The sequence below is a fragment of the Erinaceus europaeus genome, chromosome 18 (genome assembly GCF_950295315.1).
Source record: "Erinaceus europaeus chromosome 18, mEriEur2.1, whole genome shotgun sequence".
Classification (NCBI taxonomy): Eukaryota; Metazoa; Chordata; class Mammalia; order Eulipotyphla; family Erinaceidae; genus Erinaceus; species Erinaceus europaeus.
The window spans coordinates 35709225-35732587 of NC_080179.1; the positions used below are offsets into that span (position 1 = coordinate 35709225).

The window sequence follows — 23363 nt, forward strand, 5'->3', positions numbered from 1 at the left end:
GATTCTAGACAGGGATTATTATGGTGCCAGACCACCTGGGTAGCTCTCTGGGGAGACTGTGTACTTCGTGGCTGGGAGAAAACCAGCCCATCAGGGTGGGGAGGGAGGGCAGGAAATACTTCCAGTGCAGTCTTAGATGCTGTAGTTATGGTTGGGTGCCAGATGGCTGTTAGGGCACTTTACCCCATGAGGGAGCAATCTAGATCTTTAGTTCCTCTTCCCTCTGCTCTGGGGTTCCCTGGGCTTCTCTTCCTCTGCTTTTGGGTTTTCTGTGGCTACAACTTACTGCAGTTATTGCTGGTTCTCATGGTTCCCATACATGGATGTTTTGTTGTCTCTATTTTGGAGAGAATAGTCATGGAGCCCTTAGACAGTTGCCGTCTTGACTTTCAGGCATGTCGAATTTTTTTCCCGGCTAGCTCTTGTAGAAAATTCAAGGGAGAAACAGAATTGTATAGTGTGATAGAAAAGATGATCTGGACTAGTAAAAAAAATACTTCAACAGCTATTTATATAAGTTGCAAGTCATTTAGTGCATTCTGTGTCTTAATTAGACATCTTAGAATATTTTTGTGAGGGTAAATAGAGGTACAACTTGAAATGTTGATTTCAAAGATCATTATGCAATGAAAAATAAAACTTTTTATAATGACAGAGTTTAGAAATCACAGTACCATAGTTAATGATATCTAGTGGCAAATTAAAGAACTCTTTTTATACCTTTCACAAGAACACTGAAGGCCAAATCAGCCTTCTGTGCACTTTTAGAACCTTGGTTGATTTTAGAGGAATATTTAATACACAGAAAGATGGCTGGTTAGCTGCCAAAATTCACTAAGAAAGGTAGAAAATTATGCTATGTTTTTTTTACAAAATTCCTTTAAGATTTAAAATTTCTTATTTATTGGTAGTGGAAAGATTATACATTTAGAACTAGAATGAATTTTTCACTAACACATTTTTGAGGAGTCTGATACCTTTCTTTATAGATGGAAAAGATATTTGTTTACAAAATATATTCATACCTTCTGGATGAGGAATTGCAAACAGAATGTAAATGTACTTAATATAATAACCTCTCTGTCATTTGTTTAGACTCTCAGGTGCCAGCGTGTGCTATTACTTTCCTTGCATCACCTCTAACTCTCTTGTTAACCAGAGCAGAGCCAGCTAGAGAGAGTGCCCTTTACACACAGTATAAATAATTACGGGTTGAGACAGTTGAAACCTGTGATGAGAAGCAAACTCCTTTTCCTCCAAGGTCTACACTCTTCTATTGCAGGTTGGTGTTTGAGATCAGCACATTCTATCTGTCATACCTACTATATTCCCAGATTCTATCAAATGTTCTGTAAATACAATAAAAACAAAAAACAACATTCTTAGAGTAAAATTAAATTCTTGGTGACTCATTAGTGAATGAAAAGAACCATGTGTTCATTTAAGCTGTCAGAATAACTTGTTTGAAGAACATAGGAACTATTTGTCACGATTTTTTAATGTGTTACTATTTTTTCTCAATTACAAGAAAAGATTTAGTATAATATGATGGTAGAAAAGGACTTAGTTTCAGGAAGAGAGTCTTGCAGACACCAATTATATATGGGGAGATGATAGCTACACTCTTTATTAACAGCTGTATTGTAAATCACTAACCCCAAATAAAGTGGAAAGATGCTAAACTACAAATAAAAAAGATTCTTAAGTTTGATTAACTTTCACTATGTTCCTTAAAATTAAAGTCATAATTTAATTCTATCCATATTCCCTAGGTTTCAGTTATTGTATTTGGTTTTCTAGGACAAAATAAAAATCTTGTCCTTCACTTACTAAGAGAAAATTAATAGAACTTTAGTGACTTTACCATCCAAAAGCTATTGATAATTTTCATTGCAATCATTTGGAATATACTTGGGAAAAAAAACACTTCTTCCTTTCATTTGTCCACTGAGAGAGGCAAAAGCCCCCTCACCCACTAACTGACTAGGTGAGATATCTCTAGGAAGCTGATCTGAACAAGCTTTATATTCCATCATCCCTTCTCCTGTAGGGAGCATGGGAAAAGCATGAAGCTCAGACAAGCCATCTTGCTTAAGTCCTTCCTCAAATCATCACTCAACAGCACTTTTGAAAGCAATTTTTCTGTTTTTCCCACTGGTAGCAGGCAAGTCTGAGTCTGTAGTGGGTAAAATCAAGGGAGAATGAGGAGGAACAGGAGTTAGAAAGAGTTGAGTGAATAATGTGCATGTAAGATGAGGTGGTTGTGGAAAGGAGTCTGACATCACAGGAAGAGGTGGAACAGCAGAGGAAGAAGGGGAGGAAGGAGAGGAGGGTCTAGAGAAAGGTTTTCCATGAGTTGGAAATGGTGTCAGACCATGTTTGCCCCTTTCTTTCCTAAAGCTGTGGATAGCCAGGCATGGACAAGTTTGTAAGACATACAGACAAAGCAGCTTGCTTTGACTCAGTGGAAAAATATGAGAACATTTGGGTTTCAGGCATGCCAGAAATGTTTTGTCTGTGAGGTGGAGGAGGAAAGGAAAGTGGGTTTGGAAACAGCAGAAGGAGGTTTTAGGGAATAGTTTTGTAAAGAAGCCTGCGGTTGCTTCAGAGCAGACAGGCAGAGATTATAGGTCTGAAGCTGTTTTGCTGAGACCACATCAATATTTCTATAGAAAGCATTGCCAATTTCTTTCCATATTTCAACTGATAAAGCTCCGTGTTTGGGAAGACGTCTGGAGGCAATTTTGATTACATCTAACAATTTATGTAATTCTCAGCTGGAACAATGAATTTTACATATATTTAAAATCTCTTTAAATTGTCTGAGGTAAATTGTAATCTACCTTTTACTTGTTTAAGTATTTTCCATACATAGTCCCAAAGGGGCTGCACTATTTTGTATCCCCACCAACAATGTAACAGAGATCCTTTTTCTCCAAAACATTTTCTCTGTACTCTTGAAAGTCCAAGCAAAAGCTCGATGATGATGATGATAATGATTAATTAGTTATTATTTTTTTACCAGAGCACTGCTCAGCTCTGGTTTATGGCTGTGTGGGGAATTGAACCTATGACTTTGGAGCTTTATGCTATCTACCCCTTAGAATATTATTTTGCAAACTATTATTTCCTCAACAAAATATAAAAAGTATCTACACTGAAAGGAAGCATTAAAACTACCAGTACATGTTGATAGTTCATATACATAGTACATTCCATAGGTTTCAATAAGCATTATTAGGAATAACTAAATATGGCAGAATGACAGACTACTGCATAGTTAACATATGGGAAAATGTCCCACTTGTACACACAAAGAGTGAACTGACAGAAAGAAAAATCAGGAATTTACACTTATATTGAAAATACTGAGTACCTTAGGATGAGTCTAAACAAGGAGCAGATGGCCCATACAATGAAAACCTGAAGATACCATTAGCAGAAGTGGAAGCTACATGGTGTTGGGAAAATGCTGTGCTCAAGGAATGGGAGATGGAACACACTTAAGTCACTGGACCACCTAAAGTCATATGCAGGTACAGTTTTATGACTACACACATTCCAGTGGCAATATGCACAGAAGTGGAACAAACCTTTTGAAATGTCTGGAACTACTTCAAACAGTAAACACTCCCGAGAAAGAAGCAACACACCTATGAACATTATGCATTCCAAGTCCAGACTGTACTATAGAGGGTTACTAAAAATCCTGGGACTCAGGCCTCTGGTCCCCACCTTCACAGAGGAAGCTTCACAAGTGATGGAGCATTACTGCAAGTGTCTCTCCTTCTGTCTCTATCCCTCTTTCAACTTCTATCTAGAAAAGAAAAAAATGACCACCAGGAGTGGGGGAGTTACCTTGCAGACACTGAGCCCCAGGAATAATCTTGGTGTTAAATAAAATTAAAATGTAGTGATAATAGTTAAAAAAAACAGACACACATATTTATGGGGTAGATTTGAAAGCCCAGAATAAAAATCATATGTATTTGGACAACTAGTTTATGACAGAGTAATCAAAAGCTTGTAATAGAATAGGGAAGTCTTTTCAATAAATGGTGTTCTGAAATTTGAACAGCCATACGCAAAGGAATGAACCTAACACTCATAGATGATATATATATATATATATATATATATATATATATATATATGCACTAAATTCACCAAAAGTTTTTGGATTATAAGACCAGTTGGTACTTACCAGAGAGGAAAAGCAGAAAGAGGGGGCATACATATATGCTTGTTTCAGTGAAGTGTGCTTGAAACCTGCATGTCATTATGATGCACTGTTGCTGCAGCAAAAAATATAGCATCCCACTCTCACTCTAGCTGCCTCGTCAGCCTAAGTTTTGTTCAGAGTCCTGATCACTTGCTTTTGTAGGGCATATATTCTGTTTCATGGGTATAGGAGACCTTAAAGTGCCAGAGGAGTCAGAATTTGGGCTGTCACTCACACCCCTGGGTCTCCAGCACCTGAACTGTGGTGACATATTGCAAGGGCTCAGTGCTTACTCAGGGCACTAGGAAATAAGCATGCTCCAAGTTTGGACTGTGGAAAAAAATGGGATGAATAAAATTAGTTACAAACAACGGCAAATGCTTTGGAGGTCTCCAGAAGGACTCCGTGTCATAGTACTTCCCATTATCTAATTCGTTACCTCCCACTGTTATCTAGTATAGTTATTTTTATTATTATTATTACTATTATTATCATTATTATTGTATAGAGACAGAAGTTGAGAAGGGAGGAGGAAGTTGAAAGGGAAAGAGACAGAAAGACACTTCCAGTCTTTCATCACCTGTGAAGCTTCCCCACCACAGATGGGGACCAGGGACTTGAACCTGGGTCCTTGTGCACTGTTAGGTGCGCACTCAACCAGGTGCGCCACAGCCTGGCCCCTCTAGTGCAGCCATTGTTGACTCCAGCACTTCTTCTGTGTAAGGTCGCAACAGGGAGCCTCCTCCAGCCCTCATGAAGGTGCATGGTGTAGTAACTTACCAGCCTTGGTGACAGCCCATGCAGTTCCAACAGGATTCTCAGTGGTTTGATTAATGGTCCTTTTATTCTACTTCTTTGTCTTCTTCTTCTTTTAAACTAAGCATCACCAAATGTCCCCACGCTTGGACCCACAAAGCTGACGGTTGTTATCACTGTGCCAGTCTGCCTTCTGTCGGCAGCCGTGGTGCTGGCCATGTGGGCATGCCAAGGCCGACAGTACAGAGACAGAAAGAGAAGGAGACAGAACGTGGAGGAAGCCCTATCTGATTGCAACCTGGTAAATGCTGGAAAAACTCTGAAAGACCTGATCTATGACACGACAGCATCCGGCTCTGGCTCTGGTATGTGTCCATCCCTCATGAGGCAACTCTCATTTTAAGACAAATTAAAGCATTTATTTTTTTTAGTGAAAAGAGACCCAAGTCATATGAACTGCATCTATTTTTTTGAGAATTTATTTTTAAATTTCTTTATTGGGGGATTAATGTTTTACGATCTACAGTAAACACCATAGTCTGTACATGCATAACATTTCTCATTTTTCCACACAACAATACAACCCCCACTAGGTCCTCTGTCATCCTGTTCCTGGACCTGAGCCCCCCCCCCCCCACCACTACCACACTTTGGTGCAATACACCAACAAACTGCATCTATTTTTTTATTTTTGAGGACCCATATAGGGAATCCATATTTTCAGATGCTTGATATGGTGCATAGTAAGCTTTGGTGTATGAATTTTCCTCAAGATTTAATAAATAGAAACGACTGAATGCCTGGGATGGTCCACCCAGGAGAGTGTACATTTTGTCATGCACAAGGAACTGGGTTCAAGCACCAGCCACCACATGGGAGCGACACAAAAAGGGTAAACTTCATACATAGTGAAGTGGTGTTGTGATGTCTCTTTTATTTCTTTCTCCCACTCCCTTGCTTCCTCTTTTCCATCCACTATCTGGAAAATAATGTCCACAGTAAATAGTGAAATAGGAAAAACTGTAATAACTTAAAGAGTTAAGATATTACATTTTTTTCTTTTTTCTTTTCTTTTCTTTTATTTAGAAAAAAGAGAACACTGACAAAGCCATAGGATAAGAGGGGTCCAACTTCACACAGTTCTCACCACCAGAACTCCATATCCCATCCTCTCCCTTGATAGCTTTCCTAATCTTTAAACCTCTAGGAGTATGGACCCAAGGTCATTTTGGGATGCAGAAGGTGGAAGCTCTGGCTTCTATAATTACTTCCCCACTGAACATGGGCATTGACAGGTTGATCCATACTCCCAGCCTGCCTCTCTCTTTCCCTAGTGGGGCAGGGTTCTGGGGAATTAGAGCTCCAGGACATATTGGTGGGGTTGTCTGTCCAGGGAAGTCTGGTTGGCATCATGCTAGCATCTGGAACCTGATGGCTGAACAGAGAGTTAACAAATAAAGCCAAACAAATTATTGACTAATCATGAACCTAAAGGCTGGATCTGTGCAGATGAAGAGTTGTGGGGGGAGGGGATCTTTGTTTTATAGATAGCTAGTAGGCATATTTTAGTTTTATTCCAAAGGACCTGTGGCTATACTAGTTTTTTTCCCCCAAGTCTGAAATCTGATATGCAGGTGGATCCAAGTTTTCTAGTTATCTGCTCTTTTTTTTAAAAAAAATGTTCTTATTATCTTTATTTATTGTATAGAGATAGCCAGAAATCAAGAGGTGAGGAGGAGATAGAGAGGGAGTCAGAGAGATACCTGCATCCCTGCTTTACCACTCATGAAACGTTCCCCCTGCAGGTGGGAATCAGGAGCTCAGACCTGGGCTCTTGCACCCTGTACCATGTGCACTCAGCCAGGTGTGCCTCTGCCCTTGTTTGTCTGCTGATGTCTTGCACTTGGAGCTGTCTCAGCTGTCTTTCTGTCTTTAGGCCTCCAGATTCCGACATCTATAGTCCTTTGGAATTTATTTTGAGACAAGGAAATTTCTTTGCCCTTTCCAAAATTATGATTAGTAACCGTCATTGTTAATCTCATGGCAATGACCTGAAAGGATTCATCTAACAGGGATTTGAGCTTGGAGGTGGGGGGCTTGCAGGGAAGACCTCAGTTATGTCAGGTAGTGTCTTAGATCAGGTGATTGTAGGCAGGGTGTCAGGACCCATTGTCAGCTCCCCAGATGTTGTGACAGTGAATACAGCATGGACTTGGATTTAACTCCAGAATCTGTTCTCAAATTGTAGACATGAAAGACAAACACCAGCCCAGCATTCTTGTGCTGCCATTTGCTGTGAGGGCTATAGAGTCAATCTCATTTCTGGTGACAGAACAGTTTCTCTTATAAATAACCAAGTCCCCAAATGGCTGGCAGGGGCTTCTTTCTCCCATCCCAGGCATGTTCCTGTGTGAGCCTGCGTGGGCCTCTGATGTAGACCTTGCACACCCTTTAGCTTTGTTTAAGGATTCTCCACACCGTTCGCAGAGTGGCTGCACCAGTTTGCACTCCCCCCAGCAGAGCATTCTCACAGGTGTGACAAGGAATCTCAGTGTAGTTTTGATTTGTACTTCTCTGGTGATGAGTGAATTAGAGCATTTCCACGTATGTCTGTGGGCCATGTGTATCTCTTCTTTAGAGAACCATCTATTCATGTCTTCAATCCACTTTTTAATTGAGTTCTTTTTCTTTTTGTTGAGCTGTAAGAGTTCTTTAAAGATGTTTAATATCAGCCACTTGTCTGAAGTGTAGTGTGCAAATCTCTTTTCCCATTTTCTGTGTTTCCTGTCTATCCTTATGGAATTTTCTTTTCGTGTGTAGAAGCCTTTTAATTTTAAATAGTCCCATTTAATCATTTTTTAAAATTTATTAATTAATTTATTCCCTTTTGTTGCCCTTGTTTTATTGTTGTAGTTACTATCATTGCTATTATTGATGCCATCATTGTTGGATAGGGCACAGAGAAATGCAGAGAAGAGGGGATGACAGAGAGGGGGAGAGAAAGACACCTGCAGACCTGCTTCACCACTTGTGAAGCGACTCCCCTGCAGGTGGGGAGCTGGGGGCTTGAACTGGGATCATTATGCCAGTCCTTATGCTTTGCACCACATGAACTTAATCCACTGCACTACTGCTCGACTCCCCCATTTATCCATTTTTTATTTTTTCTTGCCCATGAGGTGGAGTCTCCAAATATATCTTTAATGTTAAGGTCCTGAAATATTTCAGCGATGTATTTTTCTATGTATGTAGTTTATAGTTTCAGGTCTAATATTTAGATCTTTGATCTATTCTGAGTTAATTTTGGTGCATGGTGTTAGGTGGTAGTCTAGTTTCATTTTTATGCATGTGGTTGTCCAGCTCACCCAACATCATTTATTAAAGAGACTTTCTTTTCCCAGTGGAAAGTTTTGGTTCCTTTATATTCTTTGGAAGGAACATTATCCTGGCCTCCATACAGGAATATCCACAATGGCAGTTGACAGAGGAATACTATATATGTATATGGATGCCTTAGTATCTACCCTCAGCATTAAGCTGTGCCAGATGCAGAAGAATCCATTGGAAAAGATCCTTGTCTGGGTCAGGGAAAGATCTCAAAAAGATCTGAAGCCAGCGAGGGAGCAGAATGGACTGGTGTTTTATGGCATTGTCTGGTGGTGGCTGCATCCCAGGCGGTGCCCAGGAGAAGGGGTTGACCCTGGCTTTGTCATATCCCATGTTTGCCAGATGGTGACGTTGCTGGAGGGTCCTTCTCACAACAGCAGAAGCTTCACCTCCAGGGAACAGCATGAATGAGCCTTTCTGTACAGCAAAGTTCATTTCTCTTCACATAAAAATTTCTCAGGGTCAGAGAAAGGACAGATTGAAACCTGAGTTAATTATTTGTCTACATATACACATCAGACACACCAGTGGAGACCTGGAGAGGACTGAGAGTACAGTACTCCTCAGTGTGCACATCAGGATATCATGTCTAACTGGAGAATTACTCAGATTGTTTTGGGTAGTTTTACAGGCTCTGAAGCGACTGTCATTGGATTTGAACATCCTGACTTGTTTGCACTGACCATTGTAGATGCTGTTGTCTGGCTTTGTCCATCAGTTTATCATCAGTTCATTGTGATTGTACTACATAGAATGCCATAGAATAACCTCAGAATAATCATCATTGCATGTAACATATTGTTAACATTTTTTTCCTGCTCATCCTTTGAATAGTTACATATTATTATCTCAGAACTAGAACTTAGGATGCCATTTTCATTCAACATTGCAAAAGTAGTTTCCCAGTCACTAGGAAGTTAACAACATGTCTCTCTCTTAGGGGTCAGGTGGTGGTGCACTTGGTTAAGCTCACATACTACAGCGTGTAAGGACCTGGGTTCAAGCCTCTGGTCTCCACCTGCAGGGGGAAAGCTTCAGGTGTCATGAAGCAGGGCTGCAGGTGTCTCTTTGTCCCTCTACTCTGTCTCACCTCCTCACCTCTCAACTTCTCTTTATCTTTATCCAATAATAAATAAATAAATGTTTTTTAAAAATCATGTCTCTGTGGGTGTGTATAACTATTGTGTGTTTAGTTCAAATCAGGGAGATGTACCATGATTCTGGAAAAATAAAAAATCCATAGCAATGGGCTAACCAAGATGTTTTTTTAAAAAAATATTTATTTATTTATTCATTCCCTTTTGTTGCCCTTGTTTTATTGTTGTAGTTATTATTGTTGTTGTTGTTGTTGATGTTGTTGTTGGATAAGTCAGAGAGAAATGGAGACAGGAGGGGAAGACAGAGAGGGGGAGAGAAAGATAGACACCTGCAGACCTGCTTCACTGCTTGTGAAGTGACTCCCCTGCAGGTGGGGAGCTGGGGGCTCGAACCAGGATCCTTACTACAGTCCTTGCACTTTATGCCATGTGTGCTTAACCTGCTGTACTACCTCCCGACTCCCTAACCTAGATATTTTTATGTGTGTATAGGATAAGGGGAATACATCCTAACAATACAATAATACTGGTACCTGTATATTAGGATGACTAAAGTCATTGAAATGTTAGCTTTTTATCTGAACAGAATGACTAGCAAGATAGCTCTTTCTGACACTTGTTTCTGATAACTAATCTTAATTTTTCCTTGGTTAGGTCTACCTCTGTTGGTCCAAAGAACAATTGCCAGGACAATTGTACTTCAAGAACTAGTGGGTAAAGGTAGATTTGGTGAGGTTTGGCATGGAAGATGGTGTGGAGAAGATGTGGCTGTGAAGATATTTTCCTCCAGAGATGAAAGATCTTGGTTTCGTGAAGCAGAGATTTATCAGACTGCGATGCTGAGACATGAGAACATTCTCGGCTTCATTGCTGCTGACAACAAAGGTACTGTCCATCTGAGTGGGTTCAGCCAGTGAAAATTCCATGCCCCTTGTTGGCTGTAAATAACCAACATTTTTTATATTAATAAAATCTGCATAAAAGTTTTTTCTTTTTTTTTTTTCTCCAGGGTTATCGCTAGGGCTCAGTGCCTGCATATAAATCCACTACTCCCGGAGGCCATTTTTTCCCATTTTATTGGACAGGACAGAGAGAAATTGGGAGAGGAGGGGGAGATAGAAAGGGAGAGAGACAGAGACACACTTCTATATCCACTTCACCGATTTGTGAAGTTGACCCCCCTGCAGGTGGGGAGCCAGGGGCTTGAGCTGGGATCCTCCTGCTGGTCCTTGTGCTTATCTCTAAGTACACTTAACCGGATGCACCACTGCACAGAGTATTTTCTCTGTTGGGAAAAGAAAGGCTTCTTCAATGTTCATAGATTAAAGCTCATAATCATACAGTAAAGCAAGGTAGTTGAAGGGTCAGGGGTGCCTCATCTATGGAGCTAATTTATTACCATGCTCTTGAGTTTGGGTTCAAGTTCAAGCCTGTCTGCTGAGGAAAGCTTCATACCCTAGAGCAATGGTTCAGCTTCTCTCCCTCTTTCCTTCCCACTCTTCTGTTTGTCTCTTTCTCTGTCTTCTACCCTCTGTCAGAAAGAAATAAAAGAAACAACAACAACAAAAAAACTATTCACCAGGAATGATGGAGCCATGCAGGACCTGAGTCCCACTGATAACTCTGGTGGTGAAATAAAGTAAAGCAGGGCATCTGAGTGATATGAAATCATGCTCACTGTCCAGTTGGTATCTAGCATGCTGGGACCCACATGGCACAGGACCCACATAGCCTGTTAAAGTGGAAGCTTCAACTGCTGTAGCATTGTGGCCTAGAATTCTGCCAGCTCATTGCTGGGTCTGACCTTTCTCATCATAACAAGCTCCAGAAGTACATGGAAGACTTGTGCTTTGGTGGGGGTACCTATGGGGTTATGCCACTTTGGCTGTTTAGGACAAAAGAATGTCGTTGGTAGTTTTGATTACTAGCTGTGAACCAGTCAGGGCTGAAATAGTTGAGTGTTTTACTAAATTTTGCAGACTGATGAGTGTTTGTCTGTTTTTTTCAGGAGCATGCTTTTCATGTCTAAGGGCCTCACCTCCAGTACTCGGGTTCCATGATCACTTACAACTAGGATGGTAGCGGAGAAAGGTCCAAATAGTAACAGGAGGAATTGGGGCTTGGCAAAGACTTAACTTCTTTTTTATTTTATTTTTTATTATCTTTTTTAATTGGATAGAGACATCCAGAAGTCAAGAGGGAAGGGGGTGATAGAGAGGGAGAGAGACAAAGAGATACCTGAAGCCTTGCTTCACCACTCACAAAGCTTTCCCCCTGCAGTGAGATCTGGGAGCTCGAACCCGGGTCCTTATTCACTATAACATGGGTATTCAACCAGGAGCGCCACCACCCGGCTTCCCAAAGACTTAACTTATATCTCTTTAAGTGATATTTTGTTTTGTTTTCATCAGAGAACTGCTCAGCTCTGGTCTAAAGTAGTGCTGGGGATTGACCCTGGGACTTGGGAGTCTCATACTTGAATATCTTTTGGCATAACCATTATGCTGTCTCACCCGCCCTTTAATTTTCCTCTTTTACAAAGGTTAATTATCTGTAGACACCAGGGACCTACAGTTTTCTGTGGAACTTAAAATCCCATGATTATTTTGATCTAATGTAAGTTTGATTATGGAAGAGTTTCTATCAACTAGTTGATAAAGACTTGCCATTATTGTAATGTTTGTCCATAAGTATGAATGCTGAGTTAACCTTAATTTTTTTTTCTGCTTATTGGTGATGTTTTTCTTTTTTTTCTTTTTTTTTAAAATTATTTTTTATTTAAGAAAGGATAAATTAACAAAACCATAGTGTAGGAGGGTTACAACTCCACACAATTCCCACCACCCAATCTCCATATCCCATCACCTCCCCTGATAGCTCTCCTATTCTCTATCCCTCTGGGAGCATGGACCCAGGGTCGTTGTGGGTTGCAGAAGGTGGAAGGTCTGGCTTCTGTAATTGCTTCCCCACTGAACATGGACGTTGACTGGTCGGTCCATACTCCCAGTCTGCCTCTCTCTTTCCCTAGTAGGGTGGGTCTCTGGGGAAGCGGAGCTCCAGGACACATTGGTGAGGTCTTCAGTCCAGGGAAGCCTGGCCGGCATCCTGATGGCATCTGGAACCTGGTGCCATCTGAAAAGAGAGTTAATATACAAAGCCAAACAAATTGTTGAGCAATCATGGACCCAAAGCTTGGAATAGTGGAAAGGAAGTGTTAAGGGGGTACTCACTGCAAACTCTAGTGTGCTTTTGCTTTCAGGTATATATTTTGCACTAGTCTATGGATACGTGTGAACATATGCTCTCTCTCACAGAACCTGGTACATATCTAGGTTTTGGGACTTTGCCAGAAAGTGAACCACCTGGGATGAAATTAGAGAATACTATGAAAGGAAAGGTCTCACCTGAATAATGAAGCTGAAGGGTTGTCATTCCACACGTGAAATCTCTGGACACAGTTGAGCCGAAGTATGTTGAGGTGGCAATCATTGTCTTGATTAGGTTGCGATCAGCTGATGCAATATTATTATTTGATATGGATTGGGAGAGGCATGCAGAAAAGTGGGCCCTATCCTAAGGTTCCAGGACTGGGGGAAATATAGGCTCTTTAGTGGAGATGTGAGGCTCCTGCTGTCTTAGGGTTCCAAAAGACAATGGATAGTTAATGTTATCATCACATTATTTGGTAATTGGGTTAACTTTGAAAAGTCCTTTTGTTAGGGTTTGCTGTATAGTACCCAGTATCTTGTATATAGCTGTGCCATTGATTGCTTCTGATCTACTTAGTCTAGGCTTTTGAGAGAGTCCGCATATCAAATACACAGCCTATATATTAAAAAGACTCAGTCTGTGTTTTAAAAACTTTGAGACAATTAATTTTCCCCCTCATATTAATTAACTAGTGATTTATATGACTACACTTTACTAGGAGTGTACATAAACACCATTCCCACCACCAAAGGCTGTGTCCCAACCTACCTACCCACCCCCACCCCCCACTGGCCCAGGAAGCTGCATGTATACCCCTCACCACAGGGTTTTTACTTTGGTGCCCTACTTTCAATTTAGTCAGATCCTGCTTTCAGTTTCCCTTTCAGATCTTTCTCAACTTCTGTTGATGAGTGGGATCATCACATACTCATCTTTATCTTTCTGACTTAGCTCACTCAACATAATTCCTTCTAGCTCTGTTCAAGATGGGTCAGAGAAGGTGGGTTCATTTTTCTTGATAGCTGCATAGTATTCCATTGTGTATATATACCACAGCTTTCTCAGCCACTTATCTGTTGTTGGGCACCTGGGTTGCTTCCAGATTTTAGCTATTATGAATTGTGCTGCTATGAACATAGGAGTACACACCTCTTTTTGGTTGAGTGTTATGGAGTCCTTGGGGTATAACCCCAGGAGAGGAATTACTGGATCATATGGAAGGTCCATGTCTATCCTTGTGAGAGTTTTCCAGATTGCTCTCCACAGAGGCTGGACCAATTTACATTCCCACCAGCAATGCAAAAGGGTTCCTCTGTCCTCACAGCCTCTCCAGCATTTGTTGCTGCTGTCCTTTTTGATGTATGCCATTCTTACAAGAGTGAGGTGGTATCTCAGTGTTGTCTTAATTTGCATTTCTCTGACAATCAGTGACCTAGAGCAGTTTTTCATATGTTTGTTAGCCTTTTGGGTCTCCTCGAGGTGAATTTTTGTTCATATCCTCTGCCCATTTTTGGATGGGGTCATTTGCTTTTTTGGTGCTAAGTTTGCTGAGCTCTTTATATATTTTGGTGATTAGTTTCTTGTCTGATGTTTGGCATGTGAAGATCTTCTCCCATTCTGTGAGGGGTCTCTTTGTTTGTGTGATAGTTTCTTTGGCTGTGCAGAAGCTTTTCAATTTGATGTTGTCCCATTGGTTTATTTCTGCTTTAGTCTTTCTTGCAATTGGGTTTATTTCATCAAAGCTATCGTTGACGTTTAGGTGGTAAGTATTTGATTGTTTCTGGTCTAATATCCAGGTCTTTGATCCATTTGGAGTTGATTTTTGTTTCTGGTGAGATAAAGTAGTTCAATTTCATTCTTCTGCATGTTAAAACCCAAGTTTTCCCAGCACCATTTATTGAAGAGAGCCTCCTTCTTCCATTTAATGCTTTGGACACCCTTATCAAAGATTAGATGTCCATAGGTGTGGGGATTTATTTCTGGGCTTTCCATTCTGTTCTACTGGTCTGTGTGCCTATTTTTGTTCCAGTACCATGCTGTTTTGATGATGATGGCTTTATAATATAGTTTGAGATCTGGGAGTGTGATGCCTCCATTTCTGTTTCTTTTCCTTAAGATGGTTTTGGCAATTTTAGGTGTTTTCAGGTTCCAGATAAATGATGGTAGTGTTTTTTCTATTCTCTTAAAGAAGGTTGGTGGAACTTTGATGGGTATTGCGTTAAATTTGTATATGGCTCTGGGGAGAATATTCATTTTGATGATATTTATTCTTCCAATCCATGAGCATGGATGTCTTTCCATTTCTTGGTATCAGTTTCTATTTCCTTACGTAGCGACTCATAGTTTTTAGTATATAAGTCTTTCACTTCTTTGGTCAACTTTATTCCTAGGTATTTGATTGATTTTGCTGAAACAGTAAATGGGAGTGATTTCTGGATGTCTTCTTCTTCAGATTTAGTGTTTGCATAAAGAAATGCCACTGATTTTTGTACATGATTTTGTAGCCTGACACCTTGCTATATTGCCTAATTCTTACAGTAGTTTTCTGCTGGATTCTTTAGGTTTTTCTATGTATACTATCATAACATCTACAAATAGTGAGAGCTTGACTTCTTCCCTTCCGATCTGTATTCCTTTGATTTATTTCTCTTGCCTGATTGCTATGTCAAGAACTTCCAATACTATGTTGAAGAGTAATGGTTACAGTGGACAGTCCTGTCTAGTCCCCGATCTGAGGGGGAGTGCCTTCAGCTTCTTTCTTTCTGTCCATTGAGTATGATGTTGCCTGTAGGTTTGTTATATATAGATTGCACTATCTTGAGGAATTTCCCATCTATTCCTATTTTTTGTAGAGTTTTGAGCATGAATGGGTGTTGCATTTTGTCAAAGGCTTTCTCTGCATTTATTGAGATAATCATGTGGCTTTTGGCTTTTCTTTTATTGATACTGTGAATGACATTGATTGACTTACATATGTTGAACCAGCCTTGCATTCCTGGGATGAATCCCACTTGGTCCTGATGAACAATCTTTTTGGTTTGCTATTGTATCCGGTAGGCCAAGATCTTGTTAATATTTTGGCATCTATGTTCATCAGAGATATTGGTCTGTAGTTTTCCTTTTTTGTTGTGTCCCTATCAGCTTTTGGTATCAGGGTGATGTTGGATTCATAGAAGGTGGAAGGGAGTATTTTTGTTTCTTCAATCTTATGGAAAACTTAAGAAGTACGGGTACTAACTGTTTCCTGAAAGTTTTGTAGAATTCATTTGTGAAGCCATCTGGTCCAGGACTTTTGTTACTGGGTAGATTCTTAATAATGGTTTCAATGTCTTTGTCTGTGATTGGTGCATTTAGGTTTTGTAGTTCTTCTTGGTTCAGTTTTGGAAGGGCATATGTTTCTAGGAATGCTTCCATTTCTTCCAGATTCTCTAGCTTGGTGGCGTATAGTTCTTCATAGAAGTATCGCATGATTCTCTGGATTTCTGTGGTGTCAGTTGTCATATCTCCTCAATTGTTTACAATTCTATTAATTTGACTCTTCTCTGTTTTTTGTTTGGTGAGTCTGGTTAGGGGTTTGTCAATTTTGTTTAATCTTTCAAGGAACGAACATTTGGCGTAATTGATCTTCTGTATGGTTCTCTTCTTTTTGATGTTGTTTATTTCTGCTCTAATTTTAGTGATTTTTTTCCTTCTGGTTGCTTTAGGGTTCCTTTGTTCCTCTAAGTCCTTGAGGTGTGCAGTAAGGTCGTTCATTTGAGCTTTTTCTTGTTGTTTAATTTGTGATTATATGGCTATAAGTTTCCCCCTCAGTACTGCTTTAGCTGTGTCCCAAATATTTTGAAGGGTCATGTCTTCATTTTCATTTGTTTCCAGGAACATTTGAATTTCCTGCTTGAGTGACTCTGACCCAGTGATTCTTAAGGAGTATGTTGCTTAGTTTCCAAATTCTGTGACTTTTAATAATTTTCTGTTTGTTGTTAAATGTTAGTTTTCCTCCACTGTGGTCTGAGAAGATACTTGGGATGATTTCAATGCTCTTGAATTTATTGATGCTGTCTTTGTGGCCTAACATGTGGTCTATCCTTGAGTATGTGTTATGTGGATTTGAAAAGAAGGTGTATTCCAGTTTTTTGGGGTGAAGGACTCTGAAAATATCCAAGAGGTCTAGTCTGTCGATCTCTTCATTCAATTCTCTTGTATCTTTGTTGATTCTCTGCTTTGTTGATCTGTCTATGTGTGAGAGTGGGGTATTAAAGTCTCCCACTATTATTGTATTAGTATTGATGTATATTTGAAATTCTTTCAGTAGGTGTTCGATGTATTTAGATGGTCCCTCATTGGGTGCATAGATGTTAATAATTGTTAAATCTTCTTGGTTGATTGATCCTCTAATCATTATGTAATGTCCTTGCCTATCTTTTATTACTTTATTAAATTTAAAATCTATTGTGTCTGAGATGAGAATGGCTGTTCCTGCCTTTTTTTGTGGTCCGTTAGCCTGTATGACAGTTTTCCATCCTTTCACTTTAAGTCTGTGTTTATCATGTTGTGTCAGATGGGATTCTTGCAAGCAGCATATGGCTGGGTTATGTTTTCTGATCCATCCCCTCACTCTGTGCCTCTGATGGGTGAGTTTAAGCCATTGACATTTATTGATATTATGGATTTAATGTATTGTAGTGCCATTGTTCAGCAAATTTTTGTTGGCTCTGCTATATTGCAAGTATTATAGTGATGTTCTTGTTTATAAGAGGTCTTTTAAAACCTCTTTCAGGGCCAGTTTGGTGGTGGTTGCCTCCTTTAACTGTTGTTTGTCTTAGAAGGTTTTGATCCCTCCATCCAGTTTGAATGAAAGTCTAGCAGGATATATTATCCTTGGTCGAAACCCTTTTTCATTCAGGGCTTGATAGATATCTTGCCATTCTCTTTTTGCTTTTAGAGTTTGTATGGAGAATTCTGGAGATAGTTTTATGGGTTTTCCTCTGTATGTGACTTTTTGTTTCTCTCTTGCAGCCTTTAGGATCCTTTCTTTATCCTTACTCCTTCTCATTGTGACTATGATGTGTCTTGGTGTCTTCAGGTCTGGGTTGATTCTGTTTGGAACTCTCTGGTCCTCTTGAATCTTCATGTCCTTTCTGTTATTCAGGTCTTGGAAGTTTTCTTCTATTATTTCCTCTAGAATATTTGCTTCCCCTTCCTCTTTTTCTCCCTCTGGCAGGCCAATTATACGAATGTTACTTCTTTTGAGATCATCCCATATGTCTCTGTTGTTGTTTTCAGTGTCTCTAAATCTCTTTTTGAGCTCTTTCACCTCTTTATTAGCTTTTTCTAACTCATCCTCTATCTGACTAATTATGTGTTCTGCTTCTGTTAGTCTGCTTTCCCTCCCCTCAGCTTCTTTCCTCAGTTCAGCTATTTCAGCTTTCAATTCTCTAATTGCCTCAAGATAATCAGTATTTTCCTTGGGGGTCTCAACTGTTGTTTGCCTAATACTGCCATTCCTTTCCTCCAATGTTGTTTTCATTTTTGTGATTAATAAGTTTATTATTGCTTGCATACTTTTCTTATCTATGGTTACTTCTGGCTGATTTGTAGTTTCTTCTGGGCTCTTGTCTTCATTCATTGGAGTAGCAGTTTTATTTTTCTTTTGATCTACCCATTTTTTTGATCTTTGTGTTTCTTATTTTATGTTCCTTTGCTCCTCAGTTGTTGTGTCTTGAGTAAAAGCAACACTGTACTAAATACCTTTATGACAAATGCAATCACTGACCTCAGGAATTATAGTAGCAACTGAAGCAAGGATTGAAGCAGTTTAATCACTACCAGTTAGCCATACAATGTCTCCAGTCTGTGAAAAAATATCAACCAAGTCCAAGTGAAGAAAAAAGAGAAAGAAAAGAAGGGATAGCAAGAAAAGATAATTATGCAAATCTACTCTCCACTGTATATTCTAGGGGTAATAAGAGGAGAAAGGGAAGTAGAGCAGAGATACACACATAGAGAGTACACTCTGAGTCAGATTTCTTCCCCCAATAATTCACAAATGAATATCAGTGAATGCAGAAAGACAAAGTAGAAGGAAGGAAGAAATGGAAGACAAGATAAAAAAAAAGAGAAACAAGAGAGAGAAAAGAAAAAAGATAGGAAAAAAGAGCTGTAATAAAAGAGCAGTGAAAGGAAAGTTTTTTAATTGATTAATTAATTTTTTATTTTATTTTATTTTTTTATTAATTAGCTCAGAGGAGGGATAACGGGAGAGTCTATAGAGTAGGTAAGAGTAATGAGACAAGTTCCTCTCACAATGGATAAGATGCCCAGTCCCCTAGCAATGAAAGATACCCTAAGAGTTAATTCTGGTCAACCTAAAGGAGGAGAGGAAAGATATAATATATATCTTTATATAATATTAATAATAAAATAGAGCAAGGTAAAAAACCTGTCCCAGATTGCCTCAAGCCTCCTGAGCAGAGGCAGCTGATTGTTAAGAAAGGAAAAAAAAAAAAAACCTCAGGACTAGACAAGAATAGCAGGAATAGACAGTTATGCAAATCTACTATCCACTGTATATTCTAGGGGTAGCTAAAGGAGAAAGGGATGTAGAGCAGAGATACATGCAGAGAGAGTCCACTCTGAGTCACATTTCTTCCCCAAAATAATTCCCAAATGTGTATCAGTGAATTCAGAAAGCTGAAGGAGGAAGGAAGAAAGGATGACAAGAATGGGAAAAAGAATATAAAAAGAGAGAGAGAAAAAAGAAAAAGACAATAAAAAGAACAGTAATAAAAGAGCAGTGAAAGGAGTCTATTTATTTATTTATTATTTAATTAGCTATGGGGGGGGAGGGAGAGGATGGGTGGGGGCGGTAGGAAAAGTGAAGAAAGTTATTTTAGCAGTGAATAAGACACCCAGTCCCCTCACAATGGAAAATACACTAAGAGTTAATTCTGGTCAACCTGAAGGAGAGGGGGAAAGGGGTGCTTTTATCTTGTATTGATGATAAAATAGAACAGAGTAAAAATCCTTTCCTGTCTTCATTTTGGATGGCTCCAGATTGCCTTAGGCCCCCTGAACAGAGGCAGCTGATTGGCTACTTTAAAAAGAGGCCAAAGGTTTCAGAAGGGAATAGAATTAGAATGAATGACACCCCCTGGTCGGACAGGAATCTTGGTAAAGAAAGAAGCTCAGCAGGGGAGTCTTATAGGAGCAGATCTCTGGTCCCCAGGGACTGATTATGGGGGGGGTGGAGGAGGGGGTGAGTGCTTCGGGAATAATATTTTAAAAGAAAATTTTTTTCCCTTTCTTTTTACTCTATTTTCTAACCCAAACTGAGTTATAGTCACTCCATAGTGTTACCGCTAGGACCCGTTATTGACTGGCCTACTAAAGGCAAAAAATCCTACTGTTTCCAGTAGATGTGGTTGGAGCTCAAGCCACTAGCAGCTTCTCATTCTGCCATCTTCCGGAATCCCTAACCTTAATTTTTTTCACAGATAATTTCCTTAGAAAATTATTTATGTTTTATAAGAGCGATGTACGGAGAAAGATATACAGAGACAAACAAGAGCCCTGCTCACCTCTGGCTTTAGGGGGTGCTGGGGATTGAACCTGGGAACTCAGGCATGAAAACCATTTACGGAAGCATTATGCTGTCTCCTAGGCCCTTTTCCACAAATTCTTAGATACATATGTTTTGAAGATATATAAAGACTTTTAGCCATATTAAGAGCTAGCTCTCACAAAGGTTGGACTAGCCTATTGGTGAATTAATTGTTAACATTTTACCACAGTAATAACCTGTGTGTACCATCTTGTGGAGCTACTACTTATGATGTCTACTGAATTATAGACATGCACCTCTTGTTTTTCTCTTCTACTGAACTGGTCTACCTTTGCTAATGACCTACTTGTTAGAGGTTTTTGTTTGATTTGATGCATCTCTGTCTTTTTGCATCATTTTTCATTTCAGTTTTTAGTCACCTTCCTTATAAAGACTCTAGGTCCAAGATAACCACCAGTGTTAGCAGACTAGGAGTTGTGAGTCAGTGTTAGTTTTAAATGTCGTCAGATTATAAGCGGAACTTATTGTGCCCTGTTGATTTTTGCATTCCTGTGATTTGTTTTCCACCGCCTGGATTAAATATTTAGTTCACTCACTTGGAGCTCTTCTTTTTTTAATATTTAATTTATTTATTCCCTTTTTTGCCCTTGTTTTATTGTTGTAGTTATTATTATTGTTGTTCTTGATGTCATCATTGTTGGATAGGACAGACAGAAATGGAGAGAGGAGGGGAAAACAGAGAGGGGGAGAGAAAGACAGACACTTGCAGACCTGCTTCACTGCCTGTGAAGCGACTCCCCTGCAGGTGGGTAGCCAGGGGCTGGAACCAGGATCTTTAAGCCGATCCATTAACGCTTTGCACCAAGTGCACTTAACCCCCTGCGCTACCATCCAACTCCCAACACTCGAAGCTTTTCTACATAGAACAATGGGTAGCAAGTGTTCTTTATAGTTTCCTGTCCCTCAGCATTAGCGATGGCTGGGACAACTTGGGGCTGCTGCAGACACTTTGCCCCCAGAGTCACAGCTAACCGTACAGACTCTAATACCTATACAAATGCTGAAAATGATATTTATCCTGCTAAAAATATTTTATAGGGGCCAGGTGGTGATGCACCTGATTGCACAATCACATTACAGTGTACAATAATCCAGGTTCAAGCCTCTGGTCCCCCCACCTGCAGGAGGAAAGCCTCACAAGTGGTGAAGCAGGGCTGTAGGTATCTCTCTGTCCCTCTCCCATTCTACTTTCTACTTCCCTCTCAGTTTCTCTCTATCCAATGTAAATAAATATAAATATTAAAATTAAAAATTTATAGATTGGATTAGCTTTTGGTTATTAATTATGTTTGGCTCTTGATATAAACTTTGGGGGTGGGGGATCATTGACTTCCTTATTTTGAAAATGAATAATAAAATTTTTAAAAATATATTTGAATTTATTTGTTATTGGATAAAGACAGAGAGGGGAGAGGGAGTTAGAGAATGAGAGAGACACCTGCAGGCCTGCTTCACCACTCACAAAGCTTTCCCTTTGCAGAGGGAGACCAGGGTCTCAAACCTGGGTCCTTGCTCACTATAATGTGAGTGCTTAACCAGGTGGGTTGCCACCTGGTCCCAATAACAAAGATTTTGTAGAATATTAGCACTTGACTCTAGTCACAGTACAGTCTGTATTTCTATTTTTACTGGTACCATCTTTCTTCACAGTTTTAAGTGATTTAGAAATGAACACTGGACTGCAGTGCAGCTCTCAGTAGTTTTCTTGTAATGTGGCTGTCTTTACTAGAATGTCCTGGCAAGGAGAGGCTAACAAGGAGTCACTGGCACTGGGCTGTAACACCTGGTGGAGAACTGCCGAGACATCTGTGAGGTGCAGGGCCCAGCCCAGCACTGCCACGGGGTGGGGCACTGGGAGCCAGTGGGTAGAAGAGGAGCTGTACGGATCAAGTGACACCAAGGCTCATCCTCTCTTCTCTGTCTGTCTGTGTCTCCCTCTCTCTCCTCTCCCTTTCAGTCACCCAATCTTGCTCTCTCCCTAAAGGATGAAAAAAAAACAAACAGTTGTCTGGGGAGGTCAGTCAGCAGAGGCTACTCCTGGGCATAAGATCTTGGGTTCATTCTGTGCAGCAAAGAAAGAAGGGACGGAGGGAGGAAAAAAGAAAGAAAGATGGAAAGATGAAGGTTGGTTGTTAGCCATCAGAATTACCATCTCACAGCCACCTACAGCGATGGGTTATGTGTAACAGGTTCCTAATACAGCAATATCTGCAGTAGTTAATTGGGAAGCTTTGCTTTACCAGCTTAAACTGTAAGAATGAGCATTTTATCACTGAAGAAATTGACTTGGATTTTTTAATGATATAGATTTACTTTTGTTTAGCTACACAGGGTTCATCCACCACTTCCAGGCATGCTTTTCACATGTATGCTGAAACTAATATGATACAGTTAACTCTCACCTACATACTTGCTATCTTGTAAATTATAGTAATGTTATTGATCTTTTCTAGTATTATGTGTATATGAACACACACACACACACACACACACACACACATACGTATATGGAAAGAGAGGGGGGTGGGAGAGGAGAAGCTCAGAAGTCCTTCTCCATCTGTGGGCCAACAAGCTAGGTATCTCCCCACCACTACAGAGTCTTAAGAAACACCAATATTTGTTAAACATTTTGACTTTGTTCTCAACAAATATTTACAGCATCAAATACTTTTCTCGTTAGATAATGGAACTTGGACTCAGCTGTGGCTTGTTTCTGATTACCATGAACTGGGCTCCCTGTATGACTACTTGAACAGAAACATAGTGACAGTGGCCGGGATGGTCAGATTGGCATTCTCCATAGCCAGTGGCCTGGCCCACCTTCACATGGAGATTGTGGGCACACAAGGTGCGTACGCACTTCATTTCTATCTCTGCTGCTTGATAAGAGGGTGGAGACTCTGAAGTTGCAGTTCAGCACTCAGTTTTATTTTATTCACTATAAAACATCAAATGTCAAGAAACACTAGAGATTCTTCATAAGGTTGAAACTATATGATAAAGTCAACTCTGAACTACATACTTGCATTTTGCAGATTATTTATAGTAATGTTCTTATTCTTTTTAAAATTTA

General features: G+C 39.9%; 1 protein-coding gene across 5 annotated transcripts in view; it reads left to right on the forward strand.

Annotated features, from left to right (window-relative positions):
- ACVR1C (activin A receptor type 1C) overlaps window positions 1-23363 on the forward strand; it is a 133848-nt gene that overhangs the window by 53599 nt on the left and 56886 nt on the right. For all 5 annotated transcript variants that reach the window (XR_009545969.1, XM_060177905.1, XM_060177904.1 and 2 more), the window contains 3 exons: window positions 5104-5343; window positions 10117-10347; window positions 22971-23138. Coding sequence is in view for 4 of the 5 variants with exons in the window: in XM_060177905.1 (XP_060033888.1) it covers window positions 5104-5343; window positions 10117-10347; window positions 22971-23138 (639 nt within the window). In the remaining variant the exon portion in view is untranslated. The remainder of the gene's footprint in view (window positions 1-5103; window positions 5344-10116; window positions 10348-22970; window positions 23139-23363) is intronic.